This window comes from Myotis daubentonii, chromosome 10 (assembly GCF_963259705.1).
Source record: "Myotis daubentonii chromosome 10, mMyoDau2.1, whole genome shotgun sequence".
In the NCBI taxonomy this organism is placed as follows: Eukaryota; Metazoa; Chordata; class Mammalia; order Chiroptera; family Vespertilionidae; genus Myotis; species Myotis daubentonii.
The window spans coordinates 31,540,559-31,566,505 of record NC_081849.1 but is presented as its reverse complement, the minus strand read 5'-3'; the positions used below and the strand labels follow the sequence as shown (position 1 = coordinate 31,566,505).

At 42.5% G+C, this 25,947-nt stretch overlaps 2 protein-coding genes and 2 non-coding genes across 4 annotated transcripts in view; all 4 read right to left on the bottom strand.

The window, feature by feature from the left end:
• Positions 1 to 456: 456 nt before the first annotated feature.
• On the bottom strand, positions 457 to 4,252 carry FMC1 (formation of mitochondrial complex V assembly factor 1 homolog). Its single transcript, XM_059711945.1, has 2 exons — positions 4,047 to 4,252; positions 457 to 751 (listed from the first exon to the last, which is right to left on the bottom strand). The coding sequence occupies exons 1-2, from the start codon at positions 4,182 to 4,184 to the stop codon at positions 548 to 550; spliced, it is 342 nt and encodes a 113-aa protein (XP_059567928.1). The 5' UTR covers positions 4,185 to 4,252; the 3' UTR covers positions 457 to 547.
• A 466-nt stretch (positions 4,253 to 4,718) lies between these two features.
• TRNAR-CCU (transfer RNA arginine (anticodon CCU)) lies at positions 4,719 to 4,791 on the bottom strand. The gene has a single exon. It is a non-coding gene; the product is annotated as a tRNA-Arg (tRNA).
• A 2,902-nt stretch (positions 4,792 to 7,693) lies between these two features.
• On the bottom strand, positions 7,694 to 7,797 carry LOC132211556 (U6 spliceosomal RNA). Its single transcript, XR_009447472.1, has one exon. It is a non-coding gene; the product is annotated as a U6 spliceosomal RNA (small nuclear RNA).
• Positions 7,798 to 10,562: 2,765 nt separating this feature from the next.
• UBN2 (ubinuclein 2) overlaps positions 10,563 to 25,947 on the bottom strand; it is a 105,361-nt gene continuing 89,976 nt past the window's right edge. The window contains exon 15 of the mRNA XM_059711926.1: positions 10,563 to 13,255. Within this exon, the coding sequence (XP_059567909.1) occupies positions 13,217 to 13,255 (39 nt within the window). The 3' untranslated portion in view covers positions 10,563 to 13,216. The remainder of the gene's footprint in view (positions 13,256 to 25,947) is intronic.

Genomic DNA, 25,947 nt, shown 5'->3' with positions numbered 1-25,947 from the left:
CAACCTATGAGGGAAGGCGGGGGTGATGGGGTAAGAGATCAACCAAAGGACTTGCATGCATACATATGAGCAAAACCAATGGACACAGACAATAGTGGGGGTGAGGGCTTGTGCTTGGGGGAGGTGCTGGTGGGGGAGAGGTCAATGAAGGAAAAAAAGAGACTCATGTAATACTTTAAACAATAAAGAATTAAAAAAAAATAGAGAGCCGGGGGGGGGGGGGATATTCTAGAAGTAATCCTGTTATTTGCAGATTTTTAATATTTCCTACAACTTTTGTGATACCATACTATGTTAGTACAGTGTTGGTAATATTATTAAACTTAAAATCCTTTTATTCTTGAAATATTAATGTTTATTGCATGTAACATCATTATATTTAAGATCGTTTTTCTTGAAATAAAAAAAGACTTAAAAAAAGAAACACTTGGACAACAAAATTACAGAGAAAAACACTAAACTTTAAATAAAATTTAATGATAAATATATATCGATAGAAATAATTAAATTCTTGTATGAAGGCAGCATCCAAGGAATCTCTTCATTTTCATGGCTCCCAGCCCTTCCCTCCGGGCTGATGGGGCAACTTGAGACCCACTAAGCCAGCTGCCTCCTCCACGGAGCGCTCACCCTTCCCATGAAATTCCTGATGAAGGGCCACATGTTCCCGGATGCTACGGAGCAGGCAGAGATAGGTGGCAGCTTGGAAATGAAGCTCATGTTGGGCTCTGCACAGCTTCTCACTGGTGACCTAGAGAAGTAGCAAAGTCAGATATTTTATCAACAGCCCAGCTAAAGGTCAAAGAGTAAGATATAATAAACATTCTCTAGAATGAAGGAAAATTGCAGAGAGGAAATAGAAACCTGTATTTGTGTATACTTAATAGATATATAGAGGAACTCTATACTTGTGATGATTAGGAAAGCTGACCTCCAGTTCACTGGCAAGTTTTACACCAGGTGGCTCAGTTGGGTAGAGCAACGTCCCGAATAGGCCAACGTGTCGGGTTCCATGCCGTCAGCATATACAAGAAGCAAGCAATGACTGCATAAGTGGAAAAACAAACTGATTTCTGTCTCTCTCTCTTTCTAAAATCAACAAATAAAACTTCTTTTTAAAGGTGGGGAGAAAAAAAAGAGTTTTACAAAGTTTCACTGGGATGTTTCATTGAGTGATTGCACATTTTAGAAGAAAGTCATCTAGTTTCAATTCTCTCATTTTACAAATAAGAAAACTAAAGCCCAGAGAGGCTGGGTGGTTGGTTAATGGCAGAGGTGGGTAATTATAATCAGGTCATGATCATTAATATCACTTCAGAAATATAATGTACAACTTTCTCCCCTTCAAACCAATGAAGGGCTGCTTCTTATGACTGTGGACTTTGGTTAATGTGGAATATGCCTTTCATTTCAATGAAAACTTAAAACTTATTTTGTCTGTAAAATAATAGCTTTGTCCTCAATAGTAACAAAATGGTTTTGCATATAAAATATGCACGTATTCATATTACTTGTACTCACTCTCACAATTTACTTATCCACCTGAAAAATCTGGATTTTGATAACCTTAAGAAGCTGGAGACTTCATAGCCATTCTGAAGTTCTCTAAACCCTGTTTCTTCTTCTTCATAATTTCCAGCTGAAGGAAATTATTTCGCTGTTCTTTATTTGACTAGTTTTGAGGTTGTGAGAAAGGGGCAGGAAGGTAGAGATGGAGATGTGTGCATAGCCTCAAATGACTTAAGGAGCCCTGTCCAATGTCCGTTAATCTCTGGCACCACTGCCTACAGAATCCCCTTTCTTTAACTTTTATTTAAATACCTAGGGTTGGAATCTGAAAACTAGAGTGTGGCTTAAGATCTGCAGATCACATATGGGAAAATGCCACTCATAAGCTGCTCAAAAAGGCAAAATTCATCTGCTTCAATAAACTTAATTTTTTTTTTTTTTGAGTGGGAAGGAGAGAGAAACATCAATGTGAAAGAGAGAGATTGATCAGTTGCCTCCCGTATCTGCCGTGACTGGGGATTGAACCCTCAACCTAGGTATGTGTCCTGGCTGGGAATCAAACCCGAGACCTTACGGTGCACGGGCTGACACTCCAACCAACTGAGCCACACTGGCCAGGGCAATCAATTAAAAAAATTTTTTTTATAATTAAAAATTTGAGATTAATACCATGTCAAACATCAACAAATGGTAATACCCACGTGTTTAAACCTAAATTGATAGGATTTGAAACAAGAATTCTGTTAGCATAGGACAGTGGTTCTCAACCTTCCTAATGCCGCGACCCTTTAATACAGTTCCTCATGTTGTGGTGACCCCCAACCATAAAATTACTTTCGTTGCTACTTCATACCTGTAATGTTGCTACTGTTATGAATCGTCATGTAAATATCTGATATGCAGGATGTATTTTCATTTCATTGTTACAAATTGAACATAATTAAAGCATAGTGATTAATCACAAAAACCATATGTAATTATGTGTTTTCCGATGGCCTTAGGCGACCCCTGTGAAAGGGTCGTTGGACCCCCCAAAAGGGTCGCGACCCACAGGTTGAGAACCGCTGGTATAGGACAAGAGAATACTGACCTTGTTTTGGCCTTAATCATAAGGAGTCTGAAGACAGGGTCAATCAAAATGTAACAGTATGCCTTGCCAGTGTGTTTCAGTGGACAGTGTTGGCCCTCATAGAGAAGGTTTCCGAGTTCGATTCCCAGGGAAGGGCATGTACCTGGGCTACAGGTTCAATCATCAGGAGGCAACTGGTTAATGTATCTCTCTCACACTGATCATTCGCTCTCTCCAACGCCCTGCCTCCCATCCTTCCACTCTTTTTAAAAAATCAATCCTCAGGTGAGGGTTAAAAACAAAAAGAACATAACAGTGAATGAATCAGGAGAGAGACCAAAAGAGCCCGGCCGGCATGGGTCAGTGGTTGAGCGTGGACCTATGAGCCAGGAGGTCAGAGCACATGCCGGGTTAGGGGTTGCAGGCTCCATCACAGTGGGTGCAGGAGGCAGCAGATCAATGATCCTCTTGTCGGTTCCTAATATTATGACCTTTGAACAATTAGCTAAATGTTAGTTCTGACATTTTGCATTCTAACTTCCCTGGCCCAGAAATTCAATATTTAGGGTAATGATCTCGTTTCCCACATTGTTCAAAGGACGGCAAGTTTCCTTCCATAGAGCCAAACTGACGCTCTGATTTATTATTTCTGAGATAGGCTGCAATCTCTCCCCAAGCCAGACCCTGACTTCAAAGGCGTTCATTAATGGACTCTCGTTTGGGAAGTAGGGAACCTACATTTTAGTTCTCATACGTGTCCTTGGGAGGGTCACTGTCCCCGAGTCTCAGCTGCCCCACTTGAAAAATCAAAGTATCTTTCATCGCTCTTGCCCAAGGGTGATATGGAGTGTGGATTTCACAAAGCGATTTCTCAAGTATGTCTTCCCATATGTTCCTACTTATCAGCTACAGAAGGACAACATGTATCTGGACACACATGGCGCTCATGTCATGACTGACAGTGCAACCTCATTACAAGTTCCTGGTTCCGTCCTGCGAGGCGCCACCTGTTCGGTGCAGGGGATACAACGTCAGGTAAACAGTTCCCGATCCTCAGGAAGCTCCCAATACTTCTTGTCCTATTACAGTTTCTCTTTCTGCCTCAAAACTTGCTTCTGAGAGTCGCCTCCCCGGGGAAAGGGCAGGAAATGAAGAGATGCGGCGGCGGCGGCCCCCACCCGCCCCAGGGCGTCCACCTCTTCTCTTTCCCTGACTCTCTCCTTCGTTCTGCAAAGGGCGGCCAGTGGAACCCTCGGGCCGGCTCCACCCCGGTGACTGCGCCCGCGTGGTCCGGGCCAGCCTCGGGGCTGAGGCCGTGGACCCGAGCCTAGACAGGTGGAGCGGGGCCTTTTGGGCCGGAACCGGCGCTGGGGGGAGGGTCGGCCTCAGAAACGCGGGCGCTCAGGCCCGGCGCTCCCTCCCACCCCGGGGAAGGGACGCTGGAGCACGCGGACACGGGCCTCCGTACCCGATGTGCTCGGAAAGCCTTCACGAGGTACCGATAGGCTTCGGTGTCGCGATAGGGTCGGCCGGTGCCGGCGCTCATGTAGCGCAACTCCCGCAGAAGACCTCGCAGGGTGCGCGCCGGCGGCCCGAGCGCCGCCATGTTCCTCCTCGGAGCCCGGTGCCCCACGACCCCTTCACCCCCAGCCCCGCCGCTGAATGGTACGGTCGAACCCAGCCTGCTCCTCTCCTCGACGGCTCAGCAGTGGAAGGGCTCACTTCCCCTCTGCGGAGCCTCACGAGTCGAACGCCGAGCGCGCCCTGAGGCGTTAAGGGGAAAGCAGCGGAAAGCCGAGCCGCGGCCGGGCCGGGCCGAAGGAAGGCCCTCCTGACTGCGCCATCGGAGATGCCGTTCGCTTAACCGACCTTTCCAGCCTCGAGAGAGAGAGAGCCTGGCGCGAATGGGTGTTGATTTGAAACAGAACAAGCTGAGAAGACATTATCTCTAGCGGGGACAACAAAATTCAACGTATTGACTTCCCAAAATCGGAGGAGGAAAATGGAGTATGCTGACTCTCGTAAACTGTAACCTAACACCTAGGGGAACCACACATACATGTCTTATTTATAGAAAGTAAAGCTAAGTTAGCGTATTTCACTACAGTTGCTTAACAAAGAAAAAACAAAAAAGCCTCACCACCCCAGATGGGACTCGAACCCACAATCCCTGGCTTAGGAGGCCAATGCCTTATCCATTAGGCCACTGGGGCTTCTGTGAACGACGGCCTGAAACAACGTATTCAATTTTTTTTCCTTTCGTACGTCATCCTCCCTGATGTTCCGTTTGAGCCTATCCTGGGAGACCGCATCTAGCATCACTATGAGGGCCGAGGCATGCCGGGAGTTGTAGTTAAGAGAACAAAAGGCTGCGTTACAGCTCCAAAGGCTTTACCCTCCAAACGGCACCGTCGCGCCCAGCGGAGAACGGGCGCGCGCACGGCCGGGCAGACGCGTTTCCCGCGGGGTGGTCCCCGCGCCTGCGCAGAAGCAGACTTGCGGCGTTGCGGAGCCGGGCGCGCAGGACACACTGGCCGAGTCTCCGTGAATCGCCCTTTTAGCCTCTGCTCCGTGGGGTCCGTACCGGAAACAGCCGGCCCCTTCCGGTTCCAAGGCTTCCCAGACTGACTTCGCGTCTGGCCGACCGTTAGGTGGCGCGAGCCGCGGTCACTGTCTGTTTCCGGGTGAAGGGCTGAGGCCATTTCCGCAGGGCCCGTGGCGGCTTGGGATGTGTGCCTGGTCTTCCGGTTTGGCGGTTCCGGGATAGACATGGGCGGTTGGGGAGCATTAGGAATGTGTTACCTAGAAATGGCCGGGAGTGAGTTCATTCTCCTGGGTCTGTCGCTCACTGCGTAACTCGGACAAGCCGCTTCTCTGGGACACGGCGGTCGCTAGCCCTTGGCCACAATCCAGCGGCTCCCCGCGGCCTCTGCGTGTCCCGACCCCGGGACCGGCCTGAACCGAGCCTTGTTTCAGCTTCATCGCTCACGGCTCCCTCTCACCCTCCGCCCCAGGTGTCTGGACTGATGGTTTTCTTCCCCACCGTGTTACTCTTTCTGCCTGAAACTTAGCCGTTGTATTAATCTCCTGTTTACCTTGCGGGCCTCAAGTTTCTTAGGGAAGTTTAGGCCAGGCCCTCGCAGGCCATGTGGCGAGGTTAGAGTGACTCACTGCACCTCTGCGGGCTCCTCTGGATGACCTCTGTGGCTTTATTTACTTACAGCAGGTTACCCATGGGCCAGCTCCATCATCCCCGCATGAACCAAGATGCCACTCTTCAGGCCAGAAATGCCCACTCGACCAGGGCTCCCCAGGTCCCTGTCAGGGTCCCTTTCCTATTTTGGCTGCAATCCTGACACTTGCAGGATTAATAGACGAGGAAACTGGTGTGACAATATGAATGAATGACTCTCCCTGTTAAGCACATAAAATATTCATTTTATCAACCTGTAATTCACAAGTTTCTGATTTTAAAAGGCAAATATGCATGCAGGAGAGGTTAGGGAGAATGCTATCATTTATCCTAAATATAAATTTGTTGAGGCAATCAGTAATTTTTTTAAAATATATTTTTATTGACTTCAGAGAGGAAGAGAGGGAGAGAGAAACACCAATGATGAGAGAGAATCATTGATTGCCTCCTGCAAGCACCACACTGGGGACCAAGCCGACAACCCAGGCATGTGCCTTGACCGGGAATTGAACCGTGACCTCCCTGTTCATAGGTTAACACTGAGCCACACTGGCTGGGCAATAAGAAATAATTTTGAATTCCTTTTTACTGTGCTACCAAGAGACACTTCCTCCATCCTAAGCCATCCTCACACTAAAAGTAGATAATCAAAATGTTAGCCCTAAAAATAATTTTTTTAAAAAAGTTACCTCTAGCCCAGCCAGTGTGGCTCAGTGGCTGAGCATCCACCTATGAACCAGGAGGTCATGGGTTCAATTTCCAACCCCATCAGGGCACACGCCTAGGTTTTGGGCTTAATCCCCAGTAGGGGGCATGCAGGAGGCAGTTAATCAATGATTCTCTCTCATCGTTGATGTTTCTATCTCTCCCTCTCCATCTCTGATATCAATAAAAATATTTAATAATAAAAAAAAGTTAGCTCTTATGTAGTCACGAGCCGCCATAGATGCCACCCTCCCAAAAGTGTGTGTGTTGTTCCTTATATCAACAGGAAATGCTTATTTCCCATCCCATGCATCCCTCCCCCTTTTGAATCTCAGGCAAGCCTTGTGACTAGCTTTGACCAATAGAATGTAGCAGAAGTGACATTCTGGGACTTCTATGGAATCCCAGGCCTTGAAACCAGCAACTTTCACTTCCCACTTCTTATCTAGTTACCATGCTGGGAAAGCCTCAAGGCAGGTGAGGAAGTACTAAGACGCCCAGCTTAGCCTCAGCTGACAGCACTAATGACCCACTATGTGACTGAGCCATCTTGCATGTCCCAATCTAGAGGCACCAGATGACTACTGTCTCAATCAACATCATATGGAGCAGAGAACTGCCCACCTAAACCCAGTCAATCCAAAGAAACATTAAAGATAACAAAATGGCAGTTGTTTAGAAATAATTCCACTATGTTTTGATTACTGCGCAGCAATCAGAAAACAAATCAGTCTGAAAAGTTTCTTAGAGACAATTTAGCCGAAGTTTTAAGTTTTGCAGCTTTAGAAATCTTTAAATTCCTAGTACAGGGCTATGCATTCAAATTCTACAGCTGGAACCAGGCAGTTAATAGATTGAATCAGGCCGTGAATTCTGACCTCCTCCAAAGGAGCTAGCTAGCCAGTGTTCTCAACCTTCCTAATGCCGCGACCCTTTAATACAGTTCCTCATGTTGTGGTGACGCCCAATTTCATTGTTACAAATTGAACACAATTAAAGCATAGTGATTAATCACAAAAACAATATGTAATTATATATGTGCTTTCCGATGGTCTTAGGCGATCCCTGTGAAAGGGTCGTTCAACCCCCAAAGGGGTCGCGACCCACAGGTTGAGAACCGCTGAAGACAATTCAACACAATCTGATTGTTGCAAAGTAGGAATGTCATGCCAGTGCTGCTGATTTTTTTAAAATTTTATTGTTGTTTTTTTTTTCTTTAAAATATGGAACACTTCTCAAATTTGCGTGTCATCCTTGCTCAGGGGCCATGCTAATCTCTGTATTATTCCGATTTTAGTATATGTGCTGCCGAAGTGAGTACAGAGCTTGATTTTTTAAAGAGAAGTTATAAATCTAGAATTTTTATGAAATGCCATAACTTAAGTGTTAGCAGCCAGTTAAACACAACACTATTTGTCAAAACACTTCTGGTTGCAAGTGTGCGAGCTATGTCCCAGGGCATTTTACAGGTAATGTTTCATTTGATCTCACCACAATCCTATGAGGTAGTACTCTGATTTTACCAACTTACAAATCTCAGAGCAGTTTCATGATTTAGCCGACTGATCATTGGCGAAGCTGCTGTTTGACCCCACACAATCTTAACTCAAAACCTTTTTTTTTTGCCCCCCCGCTGCCCCCCGCCCCACCCCCACCTCCCCGTCAGCCACACTTGCTGACGCAGCGGGAAGCGGCCAAAACCTATTTTCTTTTTTGAAATTATAAGAGAAAATGTATTTAGAAAGTCACCGAGGTTAAAAAAAAAAAAAAAAAAGGCGGCCCTTGGTGCTTAGGAAAAAGAGATAGACCTTACCTGGGGAAAGAAGAGAGGGAAAGGCATGGGCATGGTCCAGAGAACGAAAAAGCTTGCTCGCAGTCCCCCCCTTTTTTCAAAGTTAAAGTTTTATAGCAGAAAAGGAATTTTCATTAAAAAATTTCTGGGTGATTCTCAGAATTTCTTGGTATGGCTAGATATCAGGCTTGGAAGCTACACAGCCAAGAACTTCACCCTAAATTCTGCCCCAGATCTAGTCCAGTGAAACCACCACCAGGCAGTCACTACAGCTTGCAAGGTTGACACAGTGACACTGGACTAGATCTGGGGCAAGCAGAGCAGGTAAAATGTCCTATACTCATGAAGCTTCCATTCTAGAAGGGTGGACAGACAAGAAATAAAACATAAAATTTGTCAAATGTTGATTGCTGTGGAGGACACTAAAGCTAGGGGCAGGGATTTGGGACCTGCTGCTTTATCATGTCTTCAGGGAGATCCTAACTGATAAGGTGACATTTTTGTAGAGACCAAAATAATGTGAAGGCATCTTCAGCTTACATGTGTGCAAGTGTTGGGGTGGGGTAAAACCCACACTTTTAAGTAGAGACACCCTCCTCCCATTCCCCAGCCACTGTGAGGCCACCATTATTTTGTCCTTCAAGGTCTCTGAGGGTAATGAGTTGTTTGGGGACAAGTTTTCTATGCCAAGTGAAACTGTGTGGACAGACCCCCTAGAGTCCAGTCTTAATGCTGCAACTACAGCAGTGACTGGCCTTGCAAATGGATATTTGGGGGAAATTTTGGTGGGAAAAAGCCAGGACTAATCAAAGAGGGTGTATCTGAGAGTATACATCTGTAGGCACTCATTCCCATCAACTGTGATACTATAGATAAAAGTGCTGATTTCTTCTTTTCTTTCACATGACCCACATTAGTGCTCATTCTGACCAGTGGGCCATAGTAAAAGTTAATCCATGGATTAACTGTAGCTCAGAGCCAATGTTCAGTAATCCTCAGGTTCTTCCTCTATAGTGCACAGCCATCCTTGGCAAATGGTAGCGGATCCCATCGAGGAAGGCCAGAAGATTGCTACATTACTTACATGTGATGGCATCTTAGGGCCCTTTTCAAGGGTTTTCTGGGTTCCCTCCTTCATTGATGGGCTTTCAGGTCTGTGAACTGACTCTTGTCTGGGCACTGGTTATCGTGTGTGTGTGTGTGTGTGTGTGTGTGTGTGTGTGTGTGTGTGTTTTACTCTATTATGGCAGCTCATTTTATGCCTTTGTTATTTTTTTTAATCCTCACCTGAGGATATTTTCCCATTGATTTTTAGAGAGAGTGGGGGAGAGAGAGAGAGAGAGAGAGAGAGAGAGAGAGAGACATCAGTTGGTTGCCTTCGTACACACTCCAACCAGGGACAGGAATTGAGCCTGCAACAGAGGAATCAAACATGGGACCCTTCATTCCCCAGGCTGATGCTCTTTCCACAGTCAAACCAGCTTGGGCTATGCCTTTGTTCTTTAGAAATAAGGGCTTTTGTTGTTTTCTTCTTGTTTATTTTTGTTTATATTTATTTATTGTGTTCTTATTTATTTTTTTACAGAGAGGAAGGGAGAGGAATAGAGAGTTAGAAACATCGATGAGAGAGAAACATTGATCAGCTACCTCCTGCACACCCCCTACTGGGGATGTGCCCGTAACCAAGGTACATGCCCTTGACCAGAATCGAACCTGGAACCCTTCAGTCCGCAGGCCGACACTATCCACTGAGCCAAACAGGTTAGGGCTATTTATTTATTGTTAATCCTCACCCAAGGATATTTTTCCATGGATTTTTAGAGAGAGTGGAAGAGAGAGGGAGAGACAGAAACATCAATGTGAGAGAAACACATTGATTGGTTGCCTCCTGCACGAGCCCTGACCAGGGCCCGGGCTGGGAAGGAGCCTGCAACCTTGGGTCCACAGGCCGACGCTCTATTCACTGAGCCAAACCGGTTAGGGCGGGCTGTTTTGTTTTTATATCAAAAGCCATCTTAGTGGGTTGCTCTATATTTTCGTACTGGGCATCCCAGGATCCCAAGATCACTTTGTTCTGAACCATATGATAATTGTACTGGCCCAATTACCTATTACCATAACCATGTCTAGCATGTCTTTTAAAAAACATTTATTTTCATTTTTTATGGGGTTTATTGGGGTGACACTGATTAACAAAATTATACACGTTTCAGGTGCACAATTCTAGAACACATCCTCTATACACTGTATTGTGTGTTCACCACCCCAAGTCAAGTCTCTGTACATCACTATTCATCTAAAGCACTGATTTCTAAACTTTTTTGATTGTATGTATTGATAGCAGTAAACATCTTGTGCCTCTGCCATAGTCTTTGTATCTTTTTTTAAATCACATACATGTACTACTGAGCCAATGTAGTGTATGCATTTAAAACATACACAAAACAGAAATAAAAGTGGTTTTTAAAAATGAACAATATTTTGAAAACATTTTCATTTTATTAACAGTAAAAAAAGTCCTAATTTTTCTTAGTAAAGAACAACTATTACTGTTTATTTTATTGAAAACAATGTATAATTCAGTGTGTTTCATTATTTTGAAAATCTCGGTTTAACACATTACTTTGGGCAACAAAATCACATGGTGATAAACATTTCTAAACATCCATTTTCAAATTTCTCTCTTCATTACATGAGTTTCTTTTAAAAAGGCAGTTAATACCTCACTTATAAATTTAGAAAATTACTTCTAACTTAAAGGGACTCATTAAGTATGTCCACTTATTTCAAACTATCAGCAGGCAGCTTAGTCAGAAATAGAAACCATTGTAGGCCTTTCAAACTGAAAAAATTGAGTGCAGGGCACTGAGGTGCTTATGCACTCTCAGAAGGACTGCAGGAATTAGGGGAGTTGCCATTAACATTCAGAAGTTCAGAATACTAGGAGGTTTCTGCTGTTACCCAGATCAGAAAAATGCAGGGAACCCCCACTGCTGATCAGAGTTGCCCCCAAGTACTGAAATGGGGGCTGAAAGGAGGTCACCTGGTGAGTACAGCAGAATTTTAAGTCTACCGTGGCCTACATTTTGCTAGGTGTGGCCAGAGAAAAAGTCATGCCACTTTTTTCTCCCACCTATGAAATCTCACATGAATACACTGGCAGAAATGAAATCACACCCACAACCTTGAAGGCAAAGATGTCTGGGAAATGTAGTTTCCGTAATTCTGTATGACACAGAGAGTAGCACAGAAGGATGTGGGAATGAATGCTGGCTGCCAAAAAGCAGTCTTCAGACCACACAGCAGCATACTCCTAACAGCCCCTTGTCATCACAGAGGAGGACAGCAAATGAGAAACACTTGCCTGCTTCGTAGAATTAATCCTGAAGTTTGACAATTCTTGTAAAAACTTTTCAGCAAGATAATCACTCAATCTCTATGGTTTACAGGATTTCCATGGGTACTTCCCATTACATCATAGTTGCTGCTATTTAAAGGTCTTAACCTTATTGATAACATCCTGTAGCATATAAATTGCAGTACATTATAATACTCACAAGTAAATGTGACTATTGACAAACAAGCTGGACTTGCTAGATGCTAACAGAGAGCAATTTACTCTTCTTAGCCTGGCTGCTTTTTTTCTTTTTTTTCTCTCCAGCATGAAATCGTGGGTGGTTCATGCAGCTTTTCCGGGAAATAACAGGACAATTAGCCGTTTTTTCTTTGGTTTTAAAAAATTCCAGTCTGTGTAACAGTGAAACTCTAAACCTCAGCCATAAAATGTCTCCCCATTGTTAGCTGAGGCTGGCTGCCAGGGGAAGAAAACTGGGCAGGACGGAGGACATGGCCAACCTCTCCATCTTCCTGATCTGCTCTTCTACTCTTCACATGCAACCTGCTTGTGGAACAAGCTAGACTTGTGATGTATAAACAGAAAGCAACTTTATTTTCTCACGAGTGTCCCTATGAACCTTCTGTAATAATTTGTTCTTATGTCTGGATGAAATGGATAGCTTTCCCAGTCTATTTTCAGTAACAAACAGGTTAAAGAGCTATCATCATTTTTAAAATCATCTCTTTTTCTAGGTATTGACAAGTCTCATCCAGTATCCTATTAAAACTCCAAATATCAGTTAATTTAAAATGTCTCCCCTCCTCCAGCCTGGAAATCTAAACGAGAAAGGAGTTGACAGTCATTGTCAGTTCTAGTCTCATACACTACCATCTCACTTGCTAGCTGCTGTCCTTTGATAGCCAGGCAAGAAAGAGGGACGCTCTTACTGATTGGTAGAGCTGTAAAGTGTGCCCGTGTCCTCTGGGAGTAGTATTCCCAATGCTGATGCTTTTCTCATAGGTGCTTTCTCCTGGTTCTCCAGTTTCTCCATCACTGGGGATCTCTCTCCTGTTGTTCCCTTGTAGGCCATGCCTTCTCTGGTTACTTAGGATTCCTGTCCCAGCCCCTTAGTTTCCGGCAGCTTCCCCTCCAAGGTCATTTCACCCCTCCAAGGTGTTTCCTTGGGTGGATTCCTTCTTAAACTGATCAAATCTGCTCCCTTTCTTGAGAACCACATCAGGCCACAAGAACTCATGAGCACTGAGAGTGCAAGCTGTTCTGAAGGCAGCCTTCTCTCTTCTTCTGTCTTCTCAAGGAGCTAGTCACCTACCATTTGTCTTTAGACTGTTGGGAATCAGACACCAGTTCCTGTGTCCCTCAAACTCCACAGGATGCATCAAACTCTCCAAATGGTCCTCTTGAAGTGCCCCCCACTCATTTGGCATGAGGTGCAGAGGGAGCACCCCCACCCTCCCCAGCGTGAGAAGGGAAATGTCCAGCATACTCTTATATAGCCTGGAGGTGGCGGCCGAGCTAATCCTTCCCAGTGTGGAACTGGTGCTTCCCAGTTTCTAGCTCCTCCTCCCTTTAGAGTGTGGACGGACTTGGCACCTACTGTTTTGTTCTCAGCCTTTGGGGTTTCTGGTGAAACTGACACAGAAAGAGTCCCATTTTAGTAAATGAAATTACCATTGTCAACCACTCCTCCCTATGGAACTCGTGTTCTTCATCAGGACACCTGATGCCCTGGAGGGGACATATGGGACAGTCTGACTTCTGAATCGGATATAGTGAATATACAGCTAATATAGCACTATTAAGTATTTATATATTAATGATCAATTCTAGTTTTATATTAATTACATTAATACTTACATATTACCTGTTTACAGATGTAATTATCTTTACACAAAAAACATATAGGACTTTTGTTTTTGACATTATGGGAGATTAGATGTACAGAAAAATCTCAATATATAAAATATCATATACTTTAAACAACAAAGAATTTAAATTAAAAACAAAAAACCCCCACAAAACAACAACAAAATAATCACAGAGTGCTGGAAAAATTTTAGCCAATACACAAAAATACTTTTTCAAAGCATGACTGAGCTGACAAAGTAAAGGAAGCCAGAGTAACGGGAGATCAGAGAGTGGGAATGGGTCAGAGAGCACGAAAAGCATTTGCTTTGAGGATATCTGCTGATTCCCAGTGGCCTTGAGTCTGGATTTTCATTTGCAGTCAGAAGGAAAGAAAGCCTCAGACTAGCATAGTGGGAGGTCAGATCATAAACTCCTGCAAAATGATAGAATGCCCAATAATTGACCTCATTACTGGGAATGAAAAAACAATATCCCTTACCTCACCAAGAAGAGGCTTCTCTGAATCAACCTCAGCTCAGGGTGGGTGGCAGGTAGGGAATCTTCTACAGTTTTGTGTTTTTTTTTTTAAATGTATTTTTATTGATTTCAGAGAGGAAGGGAGAGAGACAGAAACATCAATGATGAGATAGAATCATTGACTGGCTGCCTCCTGCAGGCCCCCTACTGGGGATAGAGCTGCAACCCAGGCAGGTGCCCTTGATTGGAACTGAACCTGGGACCCTTCAGTCCACAGGCCGATCCTCTATCCACTTAGCTAAACCAGCTAGGACTAAGGGAGTTCTAAACCACCAGCAATGCATATGTGGTGAAATTCGTCTTATTGCTGTGGCCCCGAAATCTTTAGCTAAACATTTAGTTTGAAGTGGTCCTGGGTTGGTAATGTTCCCAGGAGCCTGGAAGAAGCAAACTCAAATACTCTTCAGAGGAAAACACTTTAAATCCAGGTCTCGAAGAATGTCCATAGCTAAAGTTCCAAAGTGTAGGGATATATAATACAACATCACCAAACACAGAGAGATAAGCTACTGTGAACAAGTTAGAAGAAAACACAGTTGGGTTCAAGGTTTGACTCTGATGCCTGGGATCTCACTGTGGGAAATGCTCTCTTTTGCTAGAGACCTTGGCCTCTCCCCTTAGTGTACATCATCAGCTAAGAAAACTGCCCAGGAAAAAACAAGCTCATAGGTGAAAATAATCAGTCACAATAAGAGATAGTCGCAATAAGAGACAGTCACAATAAGAGACAGTAAAGTCATAATAAGAGACAGTAATGGAACAAACTGTATTAGACAAACCAGAATGGAACAAGACAGATCAAGAACTTGAGCATAATAAAGATCCTCACAGAGATAAGAGGATAATAATAGGGAACAAGAAGTTATACAGAACCAAATAGAAATACTGGGTAGGAAATATGTACTAGTTGAACAAAACCAATAGCTTGGATAAACACAAGAATGGCTACACAGCTGAAAGATGAGTAATGATCTAGATCTGTTCAAGCAACTTTTCCAGAAGGCACTGGAAAGAGATGGAAAATATGAACATATAACAAATAATAATAATGTCAATACCTATAAATACGAGTCCCAGGAAGAGAGAAAATGGGCTTAGGGAAGAGAATGTTTAAAGCAATCATAAGTAAAGAACTTACAAAAATTTAAGATAAAAGGACTCCAATTCAAAGGTCTCATGGAGCACCACACAGAATAAGTATGGTAAATGCAAAACTTTGACACATTATAATGAAATTTAGAAAAATTAAAGACAAAACAAAATTGGAAAAGCTTCTAGAGAGAAGAGACAAGCTGTCCACAGAAGAATAAGAAATAGATTGGCATTAGTTTTCCCTGACACAAACGCTGGAGACAACAACAACAATGAAGTTTATTTTCTAAGTGATGAAGAAAAATAACTTAGAGACTATTATAGCCAGATAAATTATTACTTAAATGTGAGGAATCAAAGACGATACGTTTAGATATACAAGGCCTTAGAAAGTTTAGAGCACAAAGAGTCTCTTTAAAAATTCTCCTGAAAGAAGTACTTTTATACTTATACTAATATAAGGAAATTACACTTAATGTAGTAAGTATTTAACAAGCACATGAAAAGATGGTTCAATACCATCAATCATTAGGGAAATACAAATCAAAAGGAATGTGATATCACTTTATACCTACCAGCTGTAATTTTTTAAAAAAAGGAAAAGAGTACATTGGTGGGAATGTAAAAATGGTTTAAGTTACCACAGAGATCCAGCAATTCCACTCCTAGGTATATAGCCAAGAAACATACATTGACATAAAAACTTGTACACAAATGTTCATAGCAGCATTATTTATAATACAAATAAAAGTAGGTTTACAGTTGCAATACAAGTAAATAATACAATAATAAATAATAATACAATAATAAACTGTTTGTGTAACTTAAACTGTAAACCTACTTTTACCCACCACTGTATTCAAAAAGTGGTAAGAGCCCAAATGCCTATCAGCTGATGAATGGGTAAATAAAAATGTGATATGTTCATATAATGGACTCTTATTCACGATATACATAGCTGATATATAAAATTTAATATTAGGACAAAACACATCATAAAGAAAAATGAGGGACATTATATAATGGTTAAAAAATAGATCAAAATATATAGCCACAATAAACATATATGCACCCAGAAAAATTAATGGTTCCTTGAAAAGTTAGTAAGAATAAACGTCTGGCAAGACTGATTAAGAAAAAGATGCATGTAAATAAATCAATAGGAAAACAGATACCACAGAGATGATAAGAATAAAAAATGTTTTATGAATACATTTCTAAGAAATTTTCTGCAAGTGTTGATAATATCCGGGTGTTATGGGAAATCACCTAATGTAATTCAATTCATATTTATAACATTCCCATAAGATTAGGGATAGAAAACTGTCTTAACTTCATAAAATTATATAACAAAAATCTAGAATAAACACTACACTTAATGAAGAAAATTTATATACATTTTTCCATTATCATAAGGAACAAAGATGCCACTTTCACCACTACTGTCTAACACAGTATCAAGGAAGCAGTCTAATGCTCTAAAACATAAAAAGTGAAAGAATTGGGAGAGGAAATTCAACTGTCATTATTGTAAGTTATATGAATATTTCCATGGAAAAGTTAAGAAAATAATCAGACTAGTTATAGAATAAGAGAGTTTAACAAAATTGCTGGATACAGCCAGGCTGGTGTGTCTCCGTGGTTGAGCATGGACCAATGAACCAGAAGGTCACAGTTTGATTCCGGTCAGGGCACATGCCTGGTTTGCGCCTTGATCCCCAGCAGGGGGCGTGAGACAGCCTATTTACAATTCTCTCTCATTGATGCTTCTCTTTCTCTCTCTGAAATCAATAAAAACATATATTTTTTAAAAAGTTACTGAATGCAAACTCAACTTCCAAAAACAACAGCATTCCTTGATATCAGCAAAAACCATGGGAAATATACTACTCATAAAAGCTGTATTGAAAGACATAAAAAAGGATTTGAATTTCCACAAATGAGTATAGATTACACTTATCTTCCTAAACTATCCTACAAATGAAATATAATATATATTTCAGCTTGATTTTTAATAAAATTTGAAAATTTTATTCTAAAATATAAAAAGGGATAAAAATCCAAAATTAGCAGTCAACATAGAAGAGCAAAGAGGGAGACTCTCCTCACTAGATATAAGTCCCCCCTTTATCCCAAAGGGGTAAGTGTTCCAAGACCCTCGGTAGATGTCTGAAACGGCCGACAGCACTTCACCCTATATATGCTATGTCTTGTCCTATAGATGTATGAATTTCCACCCAACAGAAGTACTCTAAGGCTTCTCCTTGGCATATCTGAATTGCCGGCATCACTACTCTTGAGCTTTGGGGCCACTATTAAGTAAAATAAGGGTGACATGAACACAAGCACTGCAATGCCTTGATAGTCAGTCTGATAACCGAGACAGATAAGTGACTAATGGGCAGGTAGTGCACACAGGTAGCATGGAGATGCTGGACAAAAGGATGATTCACATCCCTGGGTGGGACAGAGCGGACAGTGAGAGATTTCATATTACTCAGAATGGTCTGTAATTTAAAAGGTATGAACTGTTTATTTCTGGATTTTTCCCATCTAATATTTTTGGACTAGCGGTTGCCCATGGGTAACTAAAAATGCAAAAAGCAAAATCACAGATAAGGGGGAACTTCTGTATTAAGGCATACTATAAACCTATAGTACTGTGCCGGGAGCGGTCCATCCTTGCTGTTTCAAGGGACCTGGCATATATGGCATACTGTTCTTAATATGTTTGCTCACCTTCTTGGCACTATGTGTTTTAACCAAGATCACCTCTCTGAGAAAGGTTGTTTCCCCAGGTAGGGATTTTCCCCTGAAGTTAGGGAGGGAATAAAACCCCTTAACTAAGTGCCAGGCAGGTAATTAATCACTTTAACTACGAACAATCATGCTTAAGCTACATAATCTTTACTCCCTGGAATGGAGATAAGAAACGCCCTAACCTTTGTGCCGGGGTCCTGCCCCAGCGGGTCCAGGGGTTCCCCAAAGGTGTGGACGGAGTCGGCGAAGAAGGAATGACACGGAGACAGCGTTCAGTTGATCAGCAGCCTAGCCAGGATCTCTAGCCAGGATCTCCAGCCAAGTTCTGGTCTGGATCTCCAGAGAGGTTCTGCTTCGGATCTCCAGCGAGGTTCTGTAGCCATGTTCCCTCGCTAGGTTCTCCAGCCAGGTTCTGTCCAGGCTCTCCAGTCAGGTTCAGTGTCCAGGTTCCAGTCAGGTTCTCCTGCCAATCTCTGTAGTCAGGTTCAGTCCAGGATCCCTTGCCATGTTCTCCCGCTAGGCTCTGTCTCTAGGCTCCGAGGCCAGTCCCCGTCCAGGATCCTCTGGCATGCTCTCGCCAGCGAAGTTCTTCTGTCTCTAGGCTCCGTGTAGGTTCTGTCTTCTGAATTCTGTCTCCTGAGTTCTGTGTTCTGAGTTCTGTGTCTGAAGTTCTGAGTGTTTCTGTCTTGTTACAACTGTATTTATACCAGTTGATTCAATCCTATCAATCTCTATTACAAAGGTTAGGGCGTTTCTTATCTCCATTCCAGGGAGAAAAGATTATGTAGTTTAAGCATGATTGTTCGTAGTTAAAGGGATTAATTACCCGCCTGGCACTTAGTTGAGGGGTTTTATTCCCTCCCTAACTTCAGGGGAAAATCCCTACCTGGGGAAAACAACCTTTCTCAGAGACCTTGGTTAAAACACATAGTGCCAAGAAGGTGAGCAAACATATTAAGAACAGTATGCCATATATGCCAGGTCCCTTGAAACAGCAAGCATGGACCGGCTCCCGACAAATTCCCCCTTTTTTATTTTTTAAAAGCAGGCATTAAAAAGAAAAACCTCAAACGCTCTCTTGTATCCATTTTAAGAGTAGGATTGGCGCTTTCTCCTATTACCTGAGTCCTGATCTATCACCCCAGGGAGAGCTTGCCAATCCTGCACTTTCCCGGGGTGGAAAGGCTGCAGTGGGGTTAAGGATAAGGCTCCTTGGGCCTACCTTCTCCCATGCCATTACATTTACCTTTCCTTCCTCAGAAAAGCATGGACATACTTCTTGTATAAAACGTTCTGTCTGACTGGGAGTAACCTTAATTCCTCTGCTAGCAAGCACATATGTTAAAAGATCAATACAGAGTCTTTTTTCTTTAGACTCAGTATGGCACATCTTCTTAATCTAAAGATCAATACAGAGTCTTCTTTCTTTGGACTCAGTATGGCACATCTTCTCAATCTAAGGATCAATACAGAGTCTTCTTTCTTTGGACTCAGTATGGCACATCTTCTTAATCTAAAGATCAATACAGAGTCTTCTTTCTTTGGACTCAGTATGGCACATCTCAATCTAAGAATCAATACAGAGTCTTCTTTCTTTGGACTCAGTATGGCACATCTTCTCAATCTAAGTTCTGTACTATCCACCTTCTTACCCTACTTATCCTCTGTAGGGGGGTTTGCAGCACCCTGGTGGAGTCCTATCCGTCCCGAATGTGGGGGTTCTCAATGGGGGGGGGGGGCTTACCTATGGGAATCCTGTTCCAGGGGTTCCCAAAGGTGTGGATGGAGTCGGCAAAGACTATCCACCCTCTTCCTATGGTGGAGTCCTATCCATCCCGAGTGTGGAGGTTCTCAATGGGGCGGCTTACCTAAGGGAATCCTGTTCCAGGGGTTCCCAAAGGTGTGGACGGAGTCGGCGAAGACTATCCACCCTCTTCCTACGGTGGAGTCCGATCCGTCCCGAGTGCGGGGCGCTTACCTAGGGGTCCCTGTTCGGGCGCCAGATGCCGGGGTCCTGCCCCAGCGGGTCCAGGGGTTCCCCAAAGGTGTGGACGGAGTCGGCGAAGAAGGAATGACACGGAGACAGCGTTCAGTTGATCAGCAGCCTAGCCAGGATCTCTAGCCAGGATCTCCAGCCAAGTTCTGGTCTGGATCTCCAGAGAGGTTCTGCTTCGGATCTCCAGCGAGGTTCTGTAGCCATGTTCCCTCGCTAGGTTCTCCAGCCAGGTTCTGTCCAGGCTCTCCAGTCAGGTTCAGTGTCCAGGTTCCAGTCAGGTTCTCCTGCCAATCTCTGTAGTCAGGTTCAGTCCAGGATCCCTTGCCATGTTCTCCCGCTAGGCTCTGTCTCTAGGCTCCGAGGCCAGTCCCCGTCCAGGATCCTCTGGCATGCTCTCGCCAGCGAAGTTCTTCTGTCTCTAGGCTCCGTGTAGGTTCTGTCTTCTGAATTCTGTCTCCTGAGTTCTGTGTTCTGAGTTCTGTGTCTGAAGTTCTGAGTGTTTCTGTCTTGTTACAACTGTATTTATACCAGTTGATTCAATCCTATCAATCTCTATTACAAAGGTTAGGGCGTTTCTTATCTCCATTCCAGGGAGAAAAGATTATGTAGTTTAAGCATGATTGTTCGTAGTTAAAGGGATTAATTACCCGCCTGGCACTTAGTTGAGGGGTTTTATTCCCTCCCTAACTTCAGGGGAAAATCCCTACCTGGGGAAAACAACCTTTCTCAGAGACCTTGGTTAAAACACATAGTGCCAAGAAGGTGAGCAAACATATTAAGAACAGTATGCCATATATGCCAGGTCCCTTGAAACAGCAAGCATGGACCGGCTCCCGACACCTTTGGAATAGAGATTGATAGGATTGGAATCAACTGGTATAAATACAGATGTAACAAGACAACAGGACACAGAACCTAGACACAGAACCTACACAGAACCTAGAGACAGAAGAACTTCGCTGGAGAGAACATGGCAAAAGATCCTGGACAGAAACTGGAGACAGAACCTAGAGACAGAACCTAGTGAGAGAACATGGCAAAAGATCCTGGACAGAACCTGGCTACAGAACCTGGCAGGAGAACCTGGACAGAACCTGGCTGGAAAACCTAGCGCGAGAACATGGCAACAGAACCTGGCGAGAGAACATGGCAACAGAACATGGCAGGAGAACCTGGATAGAACCTGGCTGGAGAACCTGGCTAGAGAACCTGGTGACAGAACTTGGCTGGAGAACCTAGACGGAGAACCTAGCGAGAGAACATGGCTAGAGAACCTAGACACAGAACTTGGCTGGAGATCCTAGACAGAACTTGGCTGGAGATCCTAACCAGAACTTGGCTAGAGATCCTGGCTAGGCTGTTGATCAACTGAATGCTGTCTCCGTGTCATTCCTTCTTTGCCGACTCCGTCCACACCTTTGGGGACCCCTGGACCTGCTGGGGTTGGACCCTAGCAGTACTGAAAAACATTGATACTGGCACAGAAATAAACAAAAACAAAATAAAAACAAACAAAAATGAATGGGAGAAGTACTGACTTACTAGATAGGGCTGGGAAAATTGCCTCACTAAATGAAGAAAAGTAAAGCTGGATCCCTATATAATTATTATACAACATACAAAGGTGGACAAGAGCTGGATCATAAGTGAAAAACTGAAAGGCAAAACTATAAAGCCAATAGAAGAAAATGTAGGGCATAGCTTTGCAACCTAGGGCTAGGCAAATATTTCATAACAAATCCTTCAAAACATAAATGTAGACAAAAAGTAGATTGATTAAACCATTAAAAAGTAAGGTTTTCTGTTTAGTAAAGGATGCCATTGACACAGTTAAAAGACAGGTAACAGTCTAAAGTCTAAAATATCTGACACATCTAAAACAGATAAGAGGTTATTATCTATAACAAAAAAAAAATGGAAATGTCAAAAAAAAAAAGAAATGTCATTGAATGATGAGCAGAGATGAACAGGCAGTTCACAGTAGACTACAGCCTTTCTAGTGGCAGTAAGGAATTAGAGTCAATCTAGATATCCACCTCTAGGGGGCAGATATGTAAAATTAGATGGATGTACAGTGTGGAATACTAGGCAGAGATAAGAAGCAACACATAGGATGTACATACAGCATCATGGATAAATTTAAGAAAAGTGAGAAAGGCAGGAAGCAGCAAAATTTATCACACGGGACTATTTGTATAAATTTAAATTGCATATTCATAAAATAACATTGTTTTAGAAGGGTGCAGGCATAACAAGGGCACCTGTTATAAAAGTAAGAGTGGGTGCCTATGGGACTGAGGACAATGGAGACTAAGGAAGGAAAAACTTAATTGATAATAAAAACAAAATGAGTTCTTGTGCTGAGTGATAATAATCATGTCCTATGAATTGAGGCACATGATTCATGCATTGCTTTGCATTTGGGGCAACAAAGCAAAAATAAAGTAGATATAACACACACTAACTTCTGGCTATAAAGGGAGAGCAGGAAGCTGTCGGAGGTTACCTGTGAAACCAGACACTTTGAATGCCAGAGCAGAGACAGGGCAGGGCCTTGGTGACATTAAGTCACTGAATAAAGCTTCACCTAAACTAGGTTTATTTCTACTCAGTTATATGAACTAAAAGATTCCCTTTACTGTTTTAACAGACTATTTTTTAGGGTAGTTTCCTTTTACTTATTAAGCCAGGAGTTTGATACCTGCAATGAAAGAATCTTCACTGATATTTATCAATGCCTGAAATATTTTTAAAAACACCGTGAAAAGAAAAGAGAAAAAAAAAAGAAAAAAATAAAGTTTTAAAAAGGGGAAAAAAAAATAAAAACACTGTGGTTTCTCTTAGGTATTTGGGGAAATTAGGAGAGCAAAGGGAAGCATGAATTTAAGAAGGAAAAAGGCAGAAAACAGAAGAATAGTAGCCACCGTTTATTAGCTCTATGTGCTAGGCACTATGCTAGGTGCTCTCTACACATGTCACTAATTCAACAAGGAACCCGCCACTGGGTCTTACCACTGTACAAATGGGAAAACAGGCTGACATCTTGTCTTAAGTGTCACAGAGTCATGTAAACTCAAGTCTTCAATGTCAGCCTGTTCCCTTCATGCTATGCCGCCCTACTAGAAAAGATAGGGGCAAGTAGTGGAGGGACAGACACAAGAACACAGAAGAGGTAAATATACAGACAGAAAAAGCAGGCCATGTTGAGGCACACATTGATGAGGAAGAGCGATTGTTTTTGAGCTAAGGACACTCATGACAGACCAGAGTATATCTGCATCAGAGGGGTTTGTCCTTTTCAAAGCTCATGATCTCACTTGCAATGGAACTCAACCCTTAGTGCACCCAGAATCAGCTCTTGTGCTTTCATTTCCAATTTTCAAAACTCTTTTAAGTAAAAGATTTATGTTCTCATATTTCTCAAAGCTTACAGGGATATGAAGCAATCACAGATTCTAGGCAGACTTTCAAATCTAGGTTAGGTCATTATTATCTATGCCAAAATGAACTTTACACTGTCCATTTGATATGCACTCACAGACTGTAGATATAGAAAGGATATTACAGTTTGACCTGTGATGGTAAACTAAATGCCCATCAGTAAAGAATGAATACAATACATTGTCATGATATCCCAACTATGGAATACCATGAGCTATAAAAAAAGAACATAGAGACTTCTAGGTACTGAGGTGGAGTAATCTCCAAGAAAATTGGAAGAGACCAGCCTGTGTGGCTCAGTGGTTGAGTGTCGATCCATGAACCAAGAGGTCACGGGTTCGATTTCCAGTCGGGGCACATACCCGGGTTGCAGGCTTGATCCTTGATGGAGGGTGTGCAGGAGGCAGCCAATTTATGAAGTTTCTCTCTCTCTACCTTCCTATCTAAAAAAAAAATCAACAAAAACTTATCTTAAAAAATTTTTTTTAAAAAAATATACTTTATTGATTTTTTACATAGAGGAAGGGAGAGGAATAGAGAGTTAGAAACACCGATCAGCTGCCTCCTGCACACCCTCCTACTGGGGATGTGCCTGCAACCAAGGTACATGCCCTTGACTGGAATCGAACCTGGGACCTTTCAGTCTGCAGGCTGATGCTCTATCCACTGAGCCAAACTAGTCAGGTCTTAAAAAAATTTTTTTTGGAAGAAATGCTAGGTATAGTATGAGAGATATGTATGTTATATTTATGTTTAAAAGTCACATACATATTTATAATTAGAACTGGAGAAATTGGTAACAGTGGTTGCTCTGGGGAAGGAAAATCGGGACCATGGGTAGGAAATAAACGCTTTGTATGGACTTGGTATTTTTTTTAAACTAAGTGCAAGAATAATCTTTTCCAAAAATTCATGATTTTAAATCAAGCAGGTCATTGTGCTTTGACCTCCAAGCCAGACCCAATTTTGGGATCCAGTAGGGTCTGAGTGGAATAAATTCTTTTCCTTTCTCCCAGTGATAAGTTTTCTTCCCATTTCTTTCTCCCTCTCTTCAACCAAGTCCACCTGTTTGTTTCTTAAAAAAAATAAATAAAAATAAACCCTCAAAGAACTGCTCTAGCCAGTTTGGCTCAGTGAATAGAGCATCTGACTGCAGACCAAAGGGTCCGGGTTCGATTCCAGTCAAGGGCATGTACCTTGGTTGCAGGCTCCTCGCCGGCTCAGGCCCTGGTCAGGGCGCATACAGGAGGCAACCAATTGATGTATTTCTCTCATATCAATCTCTCTCTCTGCCTTTCCTTCTCTCTTCCACTCTCTCTAAAAATCAATGGGAAAAAATCCTGGGGTGAGGATTAAAAAAACTAAAAACAACAAAAAACAAACAAACCCCAAAACAAACCCAAAGAACTTACTCATGTTGCTCATGTTCATTGAAAACACAATTAAATAAAACACAACTCTGTATTTTGGGGTGTGTGCCCTAAATGTTTCCCTGTGCCGAGGGGCATTTACATTTCTAAATGCTCTTCCATTTAATACATGCACATCTTGGTCTTATCTTAAAATTTTCATTTAATATTATTTTACTTACTGAACCAATCCCTTCTAACACGGCACTAGATTGTTTCAAACTTTTACTGCTATGAGCAACATTGAGATGAATATTCTTATACAGAAAACTTTGTACAAGTCCATGATCCCCTTATAAAAATTTTGTAAAAAGCAGTTATTTTCCTGTGCCAAAACTCAGGTCTGACGCATTTCCTGCCTACGTGGTCAAGTGTAAAACATACTTCCCATTTCATATATTTCCCTATACTCCCTTGAATAACCCCACGTTTTGGATACCTGATCCTCATTCAACACTACAGAATTGGTTGCACTTCTCTACCTGCTTACTTCTTGAAATCCTTAACTCCTTGAGCCATAGTTTTTTTTCTTAAAAACTTAAAAAAAAAATATAATAAAACAAAACTAGTATGAGTGATAATAAAAAGGCATCCCAGCCCTAACCAGTTTGGCTTCATGGATAGAGCGTTGGCTTATGGACTGAAGGGTCCCAGGTTCAATTCCGGTCAAGGGCATGTACCTTGGTTGTGGGCACATCCCCAGTAGGGGGATGTGTAGGAGGCAGCTGATCGATGTTTCTCTCTCATCGATGTTTCTAACTCTATACCTCTCCCTTCCTCTCTGTAAAAAATCAATAAAATATATTTTTTTAAAAAAAGGCATACCAGGGTCAAATAAGGGGAAATTATGGGTTAAAAAAATCTTGTCTAACAGTGGCCCTTTAAAAATGTTAATATAGCACTGGCCGGTTTATCTCAGTGGTTACAGTATTGGCCTGCAGATTCCTGGTCCGGCCCCAGTTCGGGGAATGTGGGAAGCAACCAATAGATGTGTGTCTTTCTCTCCCCCTCCTGTCTCCCTTCCACTCTCGGGAAAAAAAAAAAAAAAAAAAAAAAAAAAAAAGTCAATGGGAAAAATAACCTCAAGCAAGGATTAAAAAAAATAAAGTCAAATACATTTATAAGATGGCGACAACATAGTTAAGTGTAGTCAAATTATTTAAGCATACTTTTCTTAAGGGACTACTACTCCCAAGAACACACTTTTGCAAAACTGTCCTTAAACATTATTTTCTCTAATA

Excerpts from the sequence above, each read along its gene's own strand:
- FMC1 (XM_059711945.1), bottom strand. The coding sequence starts at position 4,184 with ATGGCGGCGCTCGGGCCGCCGGCGCGCACCCTGCGAGGTCTTCTGCGG. Across the intron at positions 752-4,046 it reads AGGCTTTCCGAGCACATCGG|GTCACCAGTGAGAAGCTGTG; the intron begins GTACGGAGGCCC and ends CTACTTCTCTAG.